General features: G+C 40.2%; 1 protein-coding gene across 5 annotated transcripts in view; it reads left to right on the forward strand.

The window, feature by feature from the left end:
• The first annotated feature begins 929 nt into the window (after window positions 1-929).
• Window positions 930-18,357, forward strand: part of ppp2r5ca (protein phosphatase 2, regulatory subunit B', gamma a) — a 28,498-nt gene continuing 11,070 nt past the window's right edge. For 2 of the 5 annotated variants that reach the window (XM_035994448.1, XM_035994447.1), the window contains exons 1-4: window positions 932-1,079; window positions 1,162-1,224; window positions 2,439-2,589; window positions 16,210-16,409. In XM_035994448.1, coding sequence (XP_035850341.1) covers window positions 1,053-1,079; window positions 1,162-1,224; window positions 2,439-2,589; window positions 16,210-16,409 — 441 coding nt within the window. In that variant the 5' untranslated portion in view covers window positions 932-1,052. Of the gene's footprint in view, window positions 1,080-1,161; window positions 1,225-2,438; window positions 2,590-9,433; window positions 9,658-16,209; window positions 16,410-18,357 lie in introns of those variants that run through there. The other 3 variants (XM_031281923.2, XM_031281931.2, XM_035994446.1) reach the window with 2 other exon arrangements.

Below are 18,357 nucleotides of genomic sequence, written 5' to 3' on the forward strand. Positions count from 1 at the left end.
ACGGTGGTGTTTATATTCAGTGTGTTTATATTGCAGATGTGAGGATCTTGAAAATTCCATCAGGGTAGATAGGAAACATGAGTTTGTTTTTCACGATTCAGCATTTTTATTCTTTTATTTTGCCCTATTTAAGGTTTTTTTTCAGCTATCTGTAACACTGTTAAATTCACTTGACACCACCATGGCCCAAACAAGTTTAGCCTATAAACTTTAAGTCCATGTAACATCAGCCAAAATAGTCATGTCACGTCTTATTATACATCCTTGGACTTACCCATTATTATTATTATAGCCTTCATACATGGATTTGGTATTAGGCTACTTTATGTAGTAGCCTAGCCTACAGGCTTATAAAAGACTCACGCCCATTGGGAATAAGCAGTTCTTTTGCTTCTCTATCGAAATCTATCTCTATCTTTCTCCTGGTGTTGGTCGCTGAAAAGTTCACTTACTCTGTTGAATTCCTATATAAGCTACAATATGTGTTGTTACGTGTTTTGTAGTGAATGCTTGAAATGGGTGGGTCACTAACATAGCACTCCATGACGCCGATGACATAGCATGACAACCCTGAGTCAGAGCTAGAGACGCCGGTCAACCCATCATCTCTACAGTTGAAGGCCTAAAAGTCTACTTCCTCTTTTCGAGATACACCACTGCACTCATGTGGCAGTTACCAAATATTACAACCGGCAAAGGACACACATCTCTCAGTAAGGCTGGAGGACACAGCAGGTAGGCTACCATAGTGCAGCCACCGGCAGCAGTAAATTAGACGCTGACATGAGAACATAATCAGTATTTTCTTAAATTATGAACTATATCTTTTTAACAACGCATGAGTTGTGGAATGCAGCCAGCGCGGAAGCAGGATGACATCTAGTTGTAGCTCGGACTCAGTCACATGGTGTTTGGATGGTCAGTCGTGAAAGCCACATCAGTAGTGATTAGTAGACAGACGCTTTAACAGGGCATCTGCTGCTGTCTGTCTGTCTGTGTGTGTGACCACTGTTTCACCGCGACCTGCTGACACCGGGGATTCCCATCTCAGCATGCCTCACAAGAGCAAAAAAGAAAAGGTAACGTGGATGTTTGATGCAAATGTACTTTATTGTGATTATAATGTTGTGTTTAATCAAGTTTTGATCCTTTACTCTTTAGGAAACTAAATCTGGAAGATCTAAAAAATCGGAAAGTAAAAATGGGCCTGCAGATGACCAAGATGTAAGTATTTTGGAACTTGTCACTGTCCAAAGAGGACTTACATTGGCTACTTTATAAAAATGGGCAATACATTAAAGAAATGCATTACTAGCATGTAGAAAAAAATAAACTAAGCCAGTTATTTTAAAGATACTACAGGATACTATAATAAATATCATAAAGCAAGATCAGTGTAAACTAAATACTGAGTTTTATGTCTTCTAATATAGATGTTATGATTTGTTTTAGGACACAAGCTTTTTTCTTTTCTTTACAGTTTTCTTATGTTCATTTAGTCTTTTTTTGTTGTTGCTGTTTTTAGTGTTAATTGTGTTATAATGAGAGATAGCCTGAGGTGGAAACTTCTTTTGGCTTCACAGCCAATGTTTGCTTCTACTCAAAATCAAATACACACATTAAACATATTGTGTGCAATGATATTACACAGATCTTTTACTTAGCCCTAAGTTTAGCAGTTGCTTTTACAAAGGCATTCTCTGACCAATTGTTGTCAAGATATCCAGAAACACACTATTTCTTTTTATTTATTATACAAGTTTTCTGACCTTTTGTCCTTATGAAATGAAGGCAAAGTTGCTCATGTGATATCTCAGCATGATCTTATGATTTTATTTTCCCTGAAAACACTTGCATTCAATCCCTAGTTCTCCCCATCATGACTTGTTTTGGGCTCTGAGTATAATACGAGCCATTGTAGCAGCTATTTCTGTCCTTATCGTTTCTGGCGTGCGTCAGTGATGTTGAGTACAGTGCTTTGAGATTGGAAGAGACCTGATTGATTGACTGCTGGACCTGCTGTTTGTTCCCATTGACAGCTTTATCAGCTCCATCTGTGCTCAATTATTCTGTCCACTGAGGTCCATCACAAACTCTGTCAACAGATGCAATACATTACACCAGCGACTGTGATCAGGTTGCTTTGCTGGATCTGATTCGGAAAGGAACTTGACCCTTAAGCACAACATCCTCACTCCTCTTCTCCACTCCTCTCCTGTCCTGTCCTGTCCTGTCCTGTCCTGCCCTGTCCTGTCCTGTCCTGTCCTGTCCTGTCCTGTCCTGTCCTGTCCTGTCCTGTCCTGTCCTGTCCTCCTTTGAACTCCACAGTGACACTTGAGTACAGTGATTCCTGTGCCATTTCCTTTGGGTGCACGAACTACCTCGCCCTACCTTGCTCCAGTAACGGGAGCTCTTCCCTGCGACTCTTGTTTCTGCAGGGTTCCAATAAGAAAGTGCCTCCTGCAACTCAGGTGATGAGGGTGAAGCAGCCGGGGTCACACTCTGCCGCTAAGAGGGAGAAGAGGTTCAGCACTTCCTTTTTCCCTCTCAGTGCTAACAGAGAGCTACAGAAACTACTTACACTGACAGGTATTTCTCCTTCACTGTACAGTATCTCCGAATGCAACTTCACTAAATGTTCCTCCTCTGTAATAACTCATATACATAAGCTGTTACTCTTCTCCTGGAAAATGCTAGCATACCTTTATCTATGATTGTATGTTTGGCCCATATGGAGGAAGGGAATCATATTAACAATTCATAGCCTTGGTGGATCCTCATAACCGCCTTTTTAACCTTGAGGTCTTTGCTCACTACATAATTTATAGCTAAGCAGACTGCCCATCAGCTTCATCTGGAATGCAAATGATGTGCAATCAGCTGCATCTCCAGGCGTACCTGGAGGAAACAGATATTACCCCTGGAGGGCTTGCTTATGTAAGATAACTCTGACTCAGACTGAATTGACAGTTGTGGAATCTGGGCCATCCAATAATAACTCAAAATGTAAGTCCAAATCAAACATGAACACTCTGTGTTATGATGAATCATGCACACGTTGAAGGAGCTGATGGGATAACATTTCACTGGAATTGTAGCTTGTATGATTTCATGTGACAAATAAAAGTAATTGATTGATTGAACTGTAAACTCTGGCATGTCGTGGAGCATCAGGAGTCCTGCGTACACTTCAATGCTGCACTTTAACACAAGCTTATTTTGTAATACAGCCTGATCAAGCAGCAGTAAGAATAACTTTGATGGGTCAGTTTAGTTCGGCAAACTAACCATAGTAACTCTAACAAGCCAGCTGGTCCCACTGTCAGTGTTTACTGTAAATTTAACATGTTGATTAACTTTATTAGTAATCGCCACTGATGCCAATTCTGAGACGAGACAGTGAGGTTGAGGTTTGAAGATTTACATCAATCTTTCATTGCTTCTTTGTTCACACACAGCACTACAGGCAGGATCTGGCCTAAGTGGTTTCCTGTAAACTATACCCAGCTATGCTTTGTTCTCAAACCTGAATGAGCTGGGTGACACTTCGGATAAACAATAGAGATGGACAGGCCACCGTTGACAATGTGGGAAAATTATTTTAAAAAATACAAAATTAGCTCTGTGTTTTAGTTAAAGAAACACTATTTCTGTGAGTTTTGAGAAGAAGTTGAGGGGGAAAGAAATAAGAGAATAAGAAAATAACCTGCCTGACCCTTCAGTCGACTGTAGTGACCTGAAGAAACATGCATGAACAGGCAGGGCTCTACAGTAGAGGTCGGATGCAATTAGAGCTGTAACAATTCCAAATTTTGCTGTACAATTAATTGTCTCAGAAATAATTGCAATTAACAATATAATTGTCTTTTAGTCAAATTTAAAAATATTTATTTATTTACTTTTTCAAACAAATTACAGTTTTGAATGAAGTCCAGGTACATCTTTTAGTTATATCACTGTTAAGTGACCCAGATAATGTAGTAACACAGGTACACAGCCTATAAAGTAATCAACACCTCTTTATTATCATAAAACATTTATTCTAACTGTATCCCCCTTGTCATTTTTGGTGCTACTGTATAAACATGTATAGGGACAGGTGCCAACAACTAGCATAGCTTTAGCTCAACAGTCCAATAATTAGCCTACTTATATAATTACAGTTTGGCATATCTAAACAAAATCAACAATTACCCTCAACAGTCATACCCCTTAAGACCTTAGGTAATGTTAGCAAGTAATTGCAGTTTTACAAAGAAACTGCGATTACGAAAAGGAATTGACAATCAGACAATTATGTAATAATTGTTGCAGGCCTGGATGCAGTCAAGATAATTGCTTGCTCTGTTCCGCTTACTATGGCTGAGTGGCTGTTGTACTGTTGTTGTAGTATGTATGTAGTATGTCTCAGTATCTTTCTAATGTATCTTTTCAATTAGATGAGTAGACACTATACATTTGAACTATTCTGACAATCGATTCATTGGTTAAAGTCATCTTTTAAAGCGAAAAATGACAAATATTACGCAGTTCAAGCTTCTCCAAGTGAGGATGTTCTGCTTTTCTCTGTTTGATATCATTACAAATTGAATATCTTTGGGTTTTGGACTGTTGGTTGGTTTTCAGTTTTCTGACATTTTATAGACCAAATGATTAATTGATAAATCAGCAGATAAATCAATAGTAAAACAGCTCACCAGAACGATATTTAGTTCAGACATTTTGCATGGGCCTCCCTGTATGACATTTTTATTGTGTATGGTTAATTGATTCAAAGTTTTTCCAAACAGGTTTCAGTCCAATATTCTTGACCTGCAAATGTAGGTTTTATCAATCGCTGTACATGTAGATTTTAGGAGTCCTCTTAAAGAGGAAATGCTTTGCTTGTTATGTGGTTTAGGAAAGTCCATTATATGTTTGATTTCTCCTTCTGTTATTATTTAACATATAAGTAAAATGTCTGAGTTCTGTTGACGTGAAGACTTGAGTTGTGTTTTGTGTCAGATTTTATTTTTAGTGTTTGGGAGAAGAGAAAAAATTCATTACTTGACTACTTACAATGAAATGTTATATTTTACATTGTTTTCTAACAAATGCTGCTTTAACCCTTCCTCACAGTATATTTGCTGTCTTAGAAGTTCACGTGGGCTTGTTTGCATGACGCAAATAAACAAATGCTTCTACTGTAGTTCATCAAAATATAACTACATAGAAAACTACTAAAACATATCTTCATATATATCATATATTAGACCTTAGTGACAAGTACTTGGAGAGCTCAATCAGGCCACAGACAGAATACAAAAGTATTTGATAATGGATCAAATATACATTTTATCTCACTTTTTTGTCTTAAATTGCGACTGTTGACGGAGCCTTTCTTGCTGGTGTAGGCAAAATGTTGTCAGTAGGGCAACAATGCATGTTTGATGAAGAAGAGTTAACAGTATGTTGTTCCAAGTGTTAGTAAAACATTTAGTGATGGGCTTGTGTTACAGACAAATGGCCCATCCTGTGCTGCCATCTTCTGGCTGAAAATGGGAATTCTGTTGTTTCCTTGGCTGAACTTTTATAGTATGTTGAGCATTTTCACAGCATTTTAATATAATGTCTAGCCTTTTTATTTGCGTTAAGCTTTTGCCATATAAAAGAATAAGGCTGTCTTTGCTATTATGTATTCATTACTGTCAACAAATGTATTGAAAAGACCAAAACCAAAAATGTGTTAGTCTCCCAACTCTCAATGATTTCTCTACTCTGTGTGGTACTCAGCTGCAAGACTGTTTGTTCCTAGTGAAGACATGGATCTCTAAAAACATATTGTTTAATTTTTTTAAAGGGTTAAGTAATTTCCTAAAACAACTGTCCTACCAGTAGGAGGTAAGTGGCAGCTTTCAGAAAATACCAGCGCCCGTTGTCATGGCTGTGGAATGTAATGGCACCTCTTGGAGAGGCTTTGGCCCCTCAGTAAGAGAATGCCAAGTAAGAACTGCTTAGTGATACACTTGGCCTCCTCTCCTCTCCTCTCCTCTCCTCTCCTCTCCTCTCCTCTCCTCTCCTCTCCTCTCACCACCTGGGTTCTACCTGTCAGGAAGTCAAGGATCACTAGTTGTTTGGAAAACAGCAGGACCTGACGGTATCAGTGGTCGGGGTCATCAAACTCTGACCAACTAGCGCTGGTGTTCACAATTATCTTCAACCTGTCACTGGCTTAGTCTATACCCACGTGCATCAAGAAGTCCACCCTTATTACTGTGCCCAAGAAAACAAGACCAGCCTGCCTGAATGACTACCAGCCAGTAGTGATGAAATGCTTTGAACGACTCAAGGATTACATCTGTTCCCAGCAAAATGGAATCATCCCAATGGAATAGATCAGTGGAAAACACCATAGCACGCATCCTCCACACCACCCTATGTCACCTGGAAAAGAAAGGAAGCTATGTGAGATTGCTGCTCATTGATGTTCAGCATTTAACACTATAGTTCCCTCAAGGCTCGTCACAAAGATCAAGGACCTGGGATTAAACACCCCACTGTGCATTTGGACTTCCTGACAGGCAGACCCCAGGTGGTGAGGGTGGGCAGACACACATCTTCCACCCTCATCCTTAACACCGGAGTACCCCAGGGCTGTGTTTCGAGACCCCTGCTGTACTCCCATACACACACGACTGTGTAGCCACTTTCTACTCCAACACCATTATCAATTTTGCTGACGACACAGCTGTGGTGTGCCTGATCCCAGGCAACAATGAAAAGGACAACAACCTACTCATGAATTTCAGCAAGACCAAAGAGATGATGGACTTTGGGTAGAAGCAGGGAAGGTGTAGCCCCGAATGTATTTAGAAAAGTTTACTGACAAATATGAAACCGGACGTCGCTTAGTGTCCACTCTCGCTGTAAAAAGCTGTGCAGCTTCAGGTTTATGGATGCGCTCTGCTGTCGACATGCTGCGGCAGATGTGTCGCGTTTGTGCTCCGTGTATTTCTGCCATAGTTTCGGTTTTCCACCTCCGATGTAGAGCAGCATACAGCCACTTCCCTAAATTTTGTCTCATTCAGAGACCAGAGACCCAAACGGGGCTCTGTGTCTGTTAGAAGGTCTGAGATCTACCGTATCAGCAGAGCAATCACGTATTGCACAGCAGACTATGGTGCAGGTAGATTAATTTCTGAAATATAGTGACTTTATTCTTGTAATAGCCTATTATAACTTTATTTTCACAAAATATCATGACTCCTCCAAACCTCAGAGAACACAGATGGGATGAGTTATATTTTGAATGTGCACAAAGTTTTGGACATGAGCAGAAATCTTGCTCAAACATCTGAAATATTACAGTCCAGGGGTTTATTAATAAATTAAAATGAATAATGTATCATTGAGGTGAATAATTGGCATATGCACATTTACGGAGGTTACTTCCCCAACAAAAGATGCAAAAGAGAAGGGAAGAGTAAATTATACCTAGGCTGCTGTGCTGACTCAGATACAATTAAAAAAGTCAATCCAAAGGAGAATAAATAATTGAAAGCAATACAGAATGCCTGAGAGCCTTACTGCAATATATTCCATTATGTTTTTATATTTGGATTGTAATCTGTTTCCCTTTACTTAAAGATATTTCCAGCATATTGATTCAGAAAAAGGTAGAAATAGGTGCATAAAAATTCACCAGAATGCAGGAAATGAAGTGTTTAATGCTCAAAATTTTCACCTCCAGACCCCCTGTATCATAAGTTGCCACACAAATCTGGAAACAAAACCTTGGCCTTTGGGTTGCCAGGCCAGTTATGATTAGGCCAAATGTTGGTGCCATCTAACTTACATCTACAAACTAGAAGCTAAAATGAACATACACTGGCTATTAACAAGCTGGGCGAGCCAATCGCCGTTTTGCATTGCATTCAGTTTATTTAAATGGGTCCGGGCTAAGCCCCGAACCTCCTCAAGTCCTAGAAACGCCCCTGCTCAAATACTGAGGAATTTCTACTCCTGCACTAAGAGCATCCTGGCAGGAAACATCACTTACTGGCTTCTACCCTGAGGCCACTAAGATCTTACAGTAAATGAGGGCACTGCCTAATACTGTCCCACACAAGCACAAGCTTGATGGGATTACATTTCACTGGAATGGTACCTCGTACTATTTCATGTGACAAATTAAATTGATTTGATTGATTGATTGATTGAAATGGCTGTGAAATGACTGTGAAACAGGTGTCGAACCCCACTGTTATGTAAACTCTGGTCGGCATTGTGATGCAAATGTGGTTTCACTTCATGTGTCCTCTGATGTATCACATGAAATGAGGGACAGCTACAGTACTTCATTATGTAAAAATGAAATGCAGATTATGTATTTGTCGCTGTTGTTGGACTTATTTTGGTGTGCAGATTTTTGAAATAAGGGTTAGTCTATATTTAAATTACCTATATTGTGAAAGTGTGATAGGCTACTATGATTTGTTTTTTTAAACAGATGTTTAAGCCACTAGATACACTTTCAGACAGGCTGCAAAATACTGCTCAGAGCTGCAGCAGTTTCCTGCATGGTGTTCCCGTGCATTTATTTTTCTGTCCTCTCGCTTTCATTTCCTGTTTACAGCTAATTTTGTTAAGCACTTGTACGTCACTCAGAATAACATAATACAGCAAATACTGCCATTGCCCTAAATATTGTGTGAGTCATACAACCCTCTCACAAAAAATAATATGTGAAGCATAAAAATGAAAATGGTTGATTGAAGCTTCAATTTGTTCTAGTACAACGTCTATTTTATGTCTTTTTTAAACTGGGTCTAATCATTTATTTGATTTCATATTTTTTTATATTCAGGAAAACACTATGACACATTTACAAGGTCTTTCGTCTTGTAAAGTGAATAATCACACAGCTATCTACTGAATTTATTTGGATTTTTTGCTGGAGAGCACTGGAGTTTGAGTCTCCAATCGTCCTGTCCTCAGCCCTTATGTGGTTTATTCTTGTCTCCTTCTGTTTCTCATTTAATCCAAAGATTTGAGGCCCCCTCTGACCCTCTCCTTCATCTCCTTTTGATAAAGAACCAAGCAGAGATGACAGAAGGAAACAATGAGAGACTTTGAAGATGCAGCCAGGGCCTCTCTCTAAACACACTCAGAGTAAATTATTCCCAGCTTCTTATCCAAAGTCAGATTATGCTGAAAACCCTGCTAATGGTTAAACTGCAAAGGATTTAAGTCAATCTGATCTAAAATCTGTAGCAGGGCCTGCCTTGCAGAGCGTCACCAGAGACCAGTGAGTGGGGAGGAGGAGCCGGACCAAAAATTCCACTGCATGACCCGCCCCCTGTGCATCCTATCAGCCAATCACCAGCCCTCTCTCCCAGCAGCCTTTGCCTTCATTGCTCCAGAGCAGATTGACCTCAGCCAATCAGCTGGCTCATTCACTGCATACATCACTAACTAGCCAGTTCCCTCCAGCAGCGGAGAGCTTCATTTTCTGATCTGCTTTTGTGCTAAAATGGAGGCTGGCCTCTCGCCCTGAGCGGATCGCCTTCCTGGTTTAGGTTTAGATGTTGACATGCAATAAATCTGGAGACAGGATGGTTGTGGATGCACCTAATTCCAATGGGCCTTTTCAGCCGGTGGCTCTTATGCACTTCAGAGGTATGTAAGGACATATTCTTCCTGTATTGTCCTAGGGAATTAAGGAGAGAGAGAAAGAGAGAGAGCTGTGTTGCTGTGCTCCGGTTCCCCTCCACTGGTTACTGCTTGGTTAGTCAGCATTCAGACGTTTGAGGTACGACCATTGTTTTGTGCTTTGGAAAGCAGCTCTATTGTATTCGAAAGGGAATCGATGAATGGTTATTTGTAAGGGTTGTGTGCATTACTCTGAGACACAGGTGCTACATTAAAATCTGGTTTTACTAGCTAGCTGCTCTCTCTGCCCATCCCCCCGCCAAGCTAGTGATGTCAAAGGAAGTGAGGTCATAGCATAGGGAAGGGTCTTCTCGTGTGTTTAAATGTAATTGTGTGTTTCCGTATTTATGTATGCAATTATTAATTGTAGCCTTTGAGGAAAAGCTGAATAAGAGTCCTATATTGTGTTTCATCTTCACCTCCTTAGCTGCTCTACCCAGCACAGCATTTTTGTCACACTCCAGTTCATCTGGGCACACATTGGTCATAGTGTGTAGGCTGTAACGTTAGACAGCCACTGCTCTGCAGCAAGCAGCCCCCTACTCTATCCCCCCACCCTTTTCCCTTGTGAGCGACATGCATTGCTTAGGCACCTTTTTAGACGTTTTTTCTCCAAACAAGACACAATAAACTACATGTGAATGTGTCTCTTAAGTATATCTCTGTCAACAAAGCACCGCTGTCAATATGACCCAGCCATAGCAGTAATGTTTTAGGATTACAACATCGAGTTAGGCCTCTTAATATGTGTACAATGTACTCAGTCATGTTTGAAAGGGCCAGCCTGTTACCACTGTACTCGGGTGCAGCCCAGCGTTAGATGAAGCCTCAGGCAATTATTGATTACACTCTATTGAGCCACAGAGGCCACTGCCTTGAATGACAACTCAGTGTTGGGGGACAATCAGACTCTCTCTGCCTCTTTCCTCTCTTTGTGTGTGTGTCTCTATCACTCTGACCCTGTTTAGACCAAATGTCTTGTATCCAGATTTTTCCAGATTGTGTCTAGATTCAGTTGAAACTGATTGTAGTGTATACCTGGCATCTGAATGTGTTGAATGTTTGAGTGACCAACTGAGCTATGAGTTTTCACTTTCCTTCTCACGTTTGATTCTGTATGTGGGAAAGAGAAACTACTATAAACCAAAACAATGTTTATATGTTCATTTGGACATGCATATAGATTGGACAGAATCACCTCAGGCAAAGATTTACAAACCAGCATCGATGGTTATTTAGGCTAGTTTAGACAAATATTCTGTGTTTGAGCCTCACACGCACTACAAAAATGATCAGGTGGCTTATGAGTGTTGTTGAGAATGCATTTGCATCCATGGCCACCTCTGAATCAGACTCTACATCCCAACATTTCCTCAGTATGTTTTGGGTGCATTCATTCCTGCATTTGACCCATGTTCATGTTATCAGAAGTTTGTGTGAACACGGCCTCTGACTCTCTTTTGCTCCCTGTTTGTTACTTTGAGATGCAAGACATCATTTTAATAACAAGCACTGCAGAGCACTTTTTTCCTATGTCAGTCACAAGGGAGCCTCCAAATTGCAGCCATGAATGTGTCTCAAGAGGGGCAATTTTTTAAACTTTTCCCAAACAGCATGTTTGAGACGATTCGTGAACCGTACTTTACTGTATGTAAATCCTGGATGCATTCTCAGGTGCTGCTTACAGTGCAGCCAAACTTACTTTAATTAATTTGGCCAACCTAGTTGCTCACATTCCTTCATACCAGCAACATGTTGTCACATACACTATACACACGGTCCTCCTACATAGCTGTAAATAGCAAGCAGTCGATGTTTACATTGATCATAACATACTGTCGATAAAGCAGATTGCCAAACCAGTCCCAACTCCAGACTGGACTAGCAGCTGTTCATTTGACCCACTTACAGTGATAAAGTAGAGACTGTGACTCCAGTTATTTATTATCTTTGTTTGGAGGGGGGGGGGGGGGCATTAAGATAAATCTCTCTCTGTTCTCCCCAAGACATGATACACGTGTGTGCATGCGCATGCTTGTTCCCCTCCTAAGGCTTTTATTAGCTTAATTAATAGATGTCACATTGTGGTTAACATCAATTTTGGGATCACAACACTGGGTCTTTATCTGTTACACAACAACTCACTGGATATTTTCGGAGTGCACAGAAACTTTATAACACAAGCAGACAGACTTATGTAACGGGAGCAACGCAAGTCTGACACGGTCAGGGGGAGCAAGGCAGTACATTCCAGTGCAGCTTCATGTCCCAGTGCAACTAGCACAAATGACAAAATATGTTACAACACAAACCTTATGCCAAGGAGAGAGAAGGTTCACTGACAGAGTTTAGTGTTGGAATTGGAAATAAACACTTACAAATAAAATAAATGGTAATCTTATCCTTTTTTATTTCTGTTGCTGTTCCAGTTGTTTCTACCAGTCCTCTGGGTTGAAACTGGTGAACCTCAGTTGACCTAACAGGACTCATTCTGAAACGTGTCCACTTTGGAGTGAATAATATTAATGATAAATGTCTTGGATGAACCTCTCTTATGTGTTTTTAATCAGGCATTCTGGAATTCCCAACCTCTCACTGTCATCAAGATGAATTGGCCGACTCGAAACTGACACTGCAGAAGTGCGTGTGTGTGTCCAAGCCAAGTCTCCATTATGTCTGAATAGGATATCTCTCTTCTTACCTAGAATCTGCCTATTTGCAAGAATGTCAAGAACGTGTTTGTGTGTGTGCCCTTCTCTGGCCTTTGTCACTCTTTGTGTACATTCTGTGGAATTAGGCCATAAGCGAATAGGTTTAGCGTGTCTGTATCAAGTTTTTTCTGCAGTGCTTTCCTTGTTACACACCTGCGTGAATGAATTGGCAGAAGGTTTCAATGCCAGCAGTTAATTGGCTCATTACTTTCCGTTAAATTAAAACAAGATACATGTCAGTAACACAACACAAAGAGTTAATGTATCTCAGAATAATTTGTTTTATATACATTTCTGCATTAATATAGCATGTTTGCAATGCTCTGTTTACTGTCCTCAACTGGTTATTATTTATCTTTTTTTCCTTATTTGAACCCTGTGCCAAATCATAATTAGTCTAGTACAACCTAATTTTCTTATCTCTGTAATTGGAAGTGTTCTGCCTACAGGTTATTGTACAGTCGTGGAAGATAAATGGGATTTATCTATTTTTTTGGTTTCCTTTTGACGTATATGCTATGTACATATCTAATCGAATTCAGCTCACCCATGGTGCCAACATCTTCATTCATGTACAGACAGCTTCCAGGCCTCTGTGTCAGCCTATTGTTAATGCCACACCCTTATACTGATCAGTGTTGGGGAAGAGAAAAGTGCATCTTTTGCTGCGTTGTATGATTTATTGAGGTTTAACACCATATACAGTGGATAGGCTATATGAATTTGCTCACTGTACTACCTTACGTCCTTATTGCATTTAGAGTAGTAGAATTGAATTTCAGAGAATACCTGTTTATAAGAGGCCATTCCGGTTGCAGAAATACAGCAAAGTCTTAATGTAAAGCTACTGAAGGTGTGTGTAGGCTCTGACTCTTAATCTTCTCTCAGATACAGAACAAAGTTTACCAGCAGGGACACTAATGAAAGCATATATATGAGTCTAGTAAACCAACCACATTAAAGGTGCAGTAGGTAAGCCTTATAAAACTAACTTTCTGTCATATTTGCTGATTCTGACCCTATGTTCCAGTAGAACTACATGAAGCAGGTCATTTAAAAAAAAAAAATCCAGCTCCTCTGACACCACCTACAGCCTGTAGTGCGATTTGCAAAAAATCCACCGCTCCCTGTTCAGATCCACCAATCAGGGCTAGGGTTTTTTTTTTTTTTGCATCTTAATATACAACACCACCAGAAAGAATTAACCCTGGTTCCAGAGTTTGCACTCCTACTCTTTTTGATAAGAAAACAGTAATTGAGTGTACATCTGTTTATTTTTAATGGCCCTTTTGGCAATAGCTATACAATTTAATAAATACATTTTTTTACCTTCTTGGAAAGGGTTAGATGAGAAGATTGATTCCACTCTCACATCTGTTTATTAAAATGTAAGGCTGCAGCCAGTTAGCTTAGCCTTAAAGTGCTCATATTATGCTTTTTGGCTTTTTCCCTTTCCTTTATTGTGTTATATATCTTTTTTGTGCATGTTATAGGTTTACAAAGTGAAAAAGCCCAAAGTACACCCCAAAGGGACTTACCATCTCCAACAGAAAACACTGTTCACAAACTGCTCCAAACAGCTCTATTGTAGTCCAGCCTTTACTTCCATGACAAACGTGCGTCACTTTGTAACACACGTTATAATGCTCGCCTAGCTGCTAGCATGGCACGCCCCCATACTCTGCAACTGACTAGCTAGCAGTACTTACTGCGCGTGTGCGACTCCCAACGAAGATGTAACAGAAGTGAGATGCCTCACTCTGTAGCTAAAACAGAGAGCTCAACACACAGGGTGAAAAGAGGAGCTGCAGCAGTGTGCAGTACAACAAAAATATGGTGTTTTCTGAAAATTAAACCATGTAAACCTATTCTGGTACAACCTCTAAATACAATTATGAACCTGAAAATGAGCATAATATGAGCACTTCAAGGCTGGAATGGGGGAAACAGCTAGCCTGGCTCAGTCCTGTGACGAAACGAAGAACACCAAGGTCTTATTTCGTAATAAGTATGCTTTAGAAGTGTTGGTAGGCAGATACTTACCTTTGGACAGAGCCAGGCTAGCCGTTTCCTACCATTTCCATGTCTTTATGCTAATTGAGCTGATCGGAGCTTCATATTTAAAGTGCCCATATTATGAAAAAATCACTTTTTCTGGGATTTGGGGTGTTATGTTGTGTCTCTGGTGCTTCCACACACATACAAACTTTGAAAAAAATCCATCCATGCTGTTTAGAGTGAGATACGGTTTCTGAATGTGTCCTGCCTTCAGTCTCTGGGTGAGCTGTTCAAAATCGGCACGGCTTGTGACGTCACAAGCCGTGCCGATTTTGAACCGGAAACGAGCAGGCTAACCGCAACCATTAGCTCGTAGCGTTAGCATGCTAATGCTAACGCTAACTCTAGCATGCTACCTCGTTCTCAATAGCAAAGCACTGCTACAACACACACAAGTTCACCATAATCTACAAAAGAACTACTTACATGTGCGCCCTCATTGAGAAGTCTCCCAGCTAATCCTGCCTTGTAACTGACCGAAGTTGTAGAAACAGCCTTTCTTTTACTGTCTATGGAGCTAGCTAGCTGACATGATCTACATCTGAGCTACTGCGCATGTGCGAGTGCAATCAAAGATGGTACAGAAGAAGAACAAAAGAGATCTCACTCTGTAGCTAAAACAGAGACCAGCTGAAAAGAGGATCTGCAGCAGTGAGAGAGAGCAGTGCAGTACAACAAAAGTATGGTGTTTTTTGAAAATCAAACCATGTAAACCTATTCTGGTACAACCTTAAAATACAATTATGAACCTGAAAATGAGCATAATATGGCTGCTTTAAAGGACAGATGAGCAAGGTCGATCTTCTCGTCCGACTCTTGGCCAAAAGACCTATAAGCATGTTTTCCAAAATGCTCAACTCTCCCTTTTTTAAACAGTGTATAGCATCATATAAATTAACTTCAAGAAATGAACCGTGTATTTTAGATCCAGATGTTTTTTGAGCCATAATAGCGATTATTTGGGTAGCTGAGGAACGTGTAGATCTTCTTCCAATGTGACTATCAAAGATAAAAACCAAACATCATAGGAGAAAAAGGAAAAACAAGCTACATCAGTGTTGTGTCACATAACTACATAATTATGGTGTCAGTGTGTTATTACAGCACCACATGAGCAGGTAGGAATTAAGAGTAACCGAAATGGATGTTTCCTCTTTGTGTTGTCATGTGTGAGGTGTTGGCTCTGGCAGAATTGTTTGTTTACGAGTCTGTGCTCTTGAGTGCTTGGGTGGAAATAAAGTAAAAAGAGGAAGTCCTCAAACCACCATGGACAAATATGACATACAATGACTTAAATAGCTAGGTTTTCCTTTATGAAAATATCTTTTTGTTATTTTTTATTTTCAGCGTGTTTGTCAAATGGCTAGACTGTGACCATTCACCTAGTTCCCAAATCATCCTCCACTCCCTCTCCATCTTCTCTTCTCCTCCACTCTGCCGCCTTTCTCTCAATGCACTTTAGTCTTCGTTACTCATTTGTTAGTCTTCATCACTCTCTTCTACCTTATATTTCTTTTTTCTATCGTATTGGAGTTTTTAACTCTCATCCTTGACAGTTAAACCGCCCCTCCTTTCTTTTGTGACCCCTCACTCTTTGAACATGCCTTTATTCTCCTAAATTCTCAACCGCCTTATCTTATCGCCACTGTGTAGCATCGCTACGCCTTCAACTCTTTTGGTCTTCCCTGGACTCTTTCGCTCCTTTTCTTCCCTTTACAAAACTCACGTATCCCCCTCTTTGTCTCCTCAGATGTGGCCCCCGCAGAGCAGGAGAAGCTCTTCATCCAGAAGCTTCGCCAGTGCTGCGTTCTTTTTGACTTCCTGTCCGACCCGCTGAGCGACCTAAAATGGAAGGAAGTGAAGCGGGCGGCGCTGAGCGAAATGGTGGAGTACATCACCCACAACAGGAATGTCATCACAGAGCCCATCTACCCGGAGGTGGTGCACATGGTCAGTAAAACTGGAGGGGGTTAAGTTTGCGGTTCAAGCTGAAGATGAGGGTGAAACCTGGGCTGAGAATAGGGGCAGGCTGCAGCTGCAGGACAGAGATAGTAGGATCACAGCTTGGTGTCCCAGCTGATGCTTGTGATCAGGTTTTGTTGGGGGGGGTTTTGCTTAGGGCAGAAGATGTCTATTCAGTCCCCTTTTTTGAAGTGATTTGTTCAGCTAGTATGCTTGCTCTTGCCTTTCAAATTATTTTTTAAAAATGAAGTGGGTTAAAGCCAAAGAGGAGAGGAAAAAGATAGATAGAAAAATAGATCTTTTTTCTTCCATCAAGACTTGCAAAAGCTGTAATGATCTGCAAGATTTAATGTATACCAATGTTACATTTTACTACTGGACTTTTCATAGAGTCATTATCAGGGCAAAATTAAATGTGTCCAATACTTTGGTTTATGACTATAAACCTGCAAAACTAATAACATTCCCACCAGCCTTAGCTGTACTTTGAGTGCTAATTAGCAAATGCTACCATGCTAATATGCTAAACTAAGATGTAGGGCTGAGTAAAGTAGTATTTCAATTGTATTTTATGTAATTTATGTAATTTCTAAACTGTATGTATTTCTAATGTATTTATTATCTAGCCCTCTATCCCTTTCCCTATGCCACTTGTCAGGCCGCCAAGTTTATTTGTATAGCACATTTTAGAAACAAGACAATTAAAAGTGCTTTACATAAAACATTAAAGAGTCATTCAAAGAGAATAAAAAATAAAAACAAGCTACAGTGCAGTGTAAGAGAGAAACAATTACTTGATTTAATAGAAGGCAGCAGAAAACAGAAAAGTCTTCAGCTTTGCTGCTTCTCCGCATTTAGTTCTGACTGCAGAAAGCAGACCTGTTCCAGACAACCTGAGAGGTCTAGATGGTTCATAATGTAGCAGAAGATCAGAAATGTATTTTGGCCCAGAACTATTCCGTGCTTTATAAACCAAAGGTAGAATTTTGAAATTGATTCTTTGAGAGACAGGAAGCCAGTGTAAAGACCTCAGGACAGGAGTGATGTGATCCACTTTCTTGGTCTTAGTGAGCAGCCGAGCATACTATTATTCAACTTTTAAAGCCAGCGTTGCAGTTTAGCTTTCAACATCTGTCATTCACACCGCAATTTCTTCATAAATTGCCATGTCTAGTATAAGTTAGTCTTTCCCAGAAAAGCCTTTCTTCTGTTACAAGGGGTGTGATTAATTTTCAGCAGAAGCAAGATTTGTTTGAAATTATTGATTTACAACTAAACTTCAGCAGCACAGTCCAAGCAAACCAAAATGATCATGTTGATAGACGTTCTGCTTACCATCTCGTCACAGCCTTTAGTGTGCAGAGATACAAAAATGAAGCTATAAACATGGAAAGGTAAGAGTATCTTACTCAACCACAAACTATCAACAAAGCCAACAGCAGAACTGCGATAATCATGGTTATGACATTCCCATTTACAGTTTTCATTGTGGAGTTAATGCACAGTCATCGTCACAGCCTGTTCTGGGTTGAAGTGCGGCACAGTCCAGATAGTCTATCTACCTTTTAGCCTGTAGCCTGTCTTGTCAAACAAGGTTCCCAGTGTTTTAGTAGGCCACCTGCACTGTCCCATGATCTGCCTGGCGGAGAACAGCAGCCCACAGGGGAGTCAGTTGACACTGAGAGACCAGAAACACAACACACTTGGATTATTGTGGGACAAACCTTTTGAGGCCAGTTGCAAGGACAAAGTTTAACATTAACCTAAAACGAAAATTATTTTAGAATACCTAAGATGGGACATTTCATGGACGTTTACAGACACAGCTAAAATTGTCACCGGGACGGTCACCCTTTGTTTTTAATTTTCTTTTTCTTTTTTTTGGAGCAGTAACAAATCAAGAATTGAAACGTGGCACTAACATGAGTTCCTAATC

The sequence above is a fragment of the Sander lucioperca genome, chromosome 18 (genome assembly GCF_008315115.2).
Source record: "Sander lucioperca isolate FBNREF2018 chromosome 18, SLUC_FBN_1.2, whole genome shotgun sequence".
Taxonomy (NCBI): Eukaryota; Metazoa; Chordata; class Actinopteri; order Perciformes; family Percidae; genus Sander; species Sander lucioperca.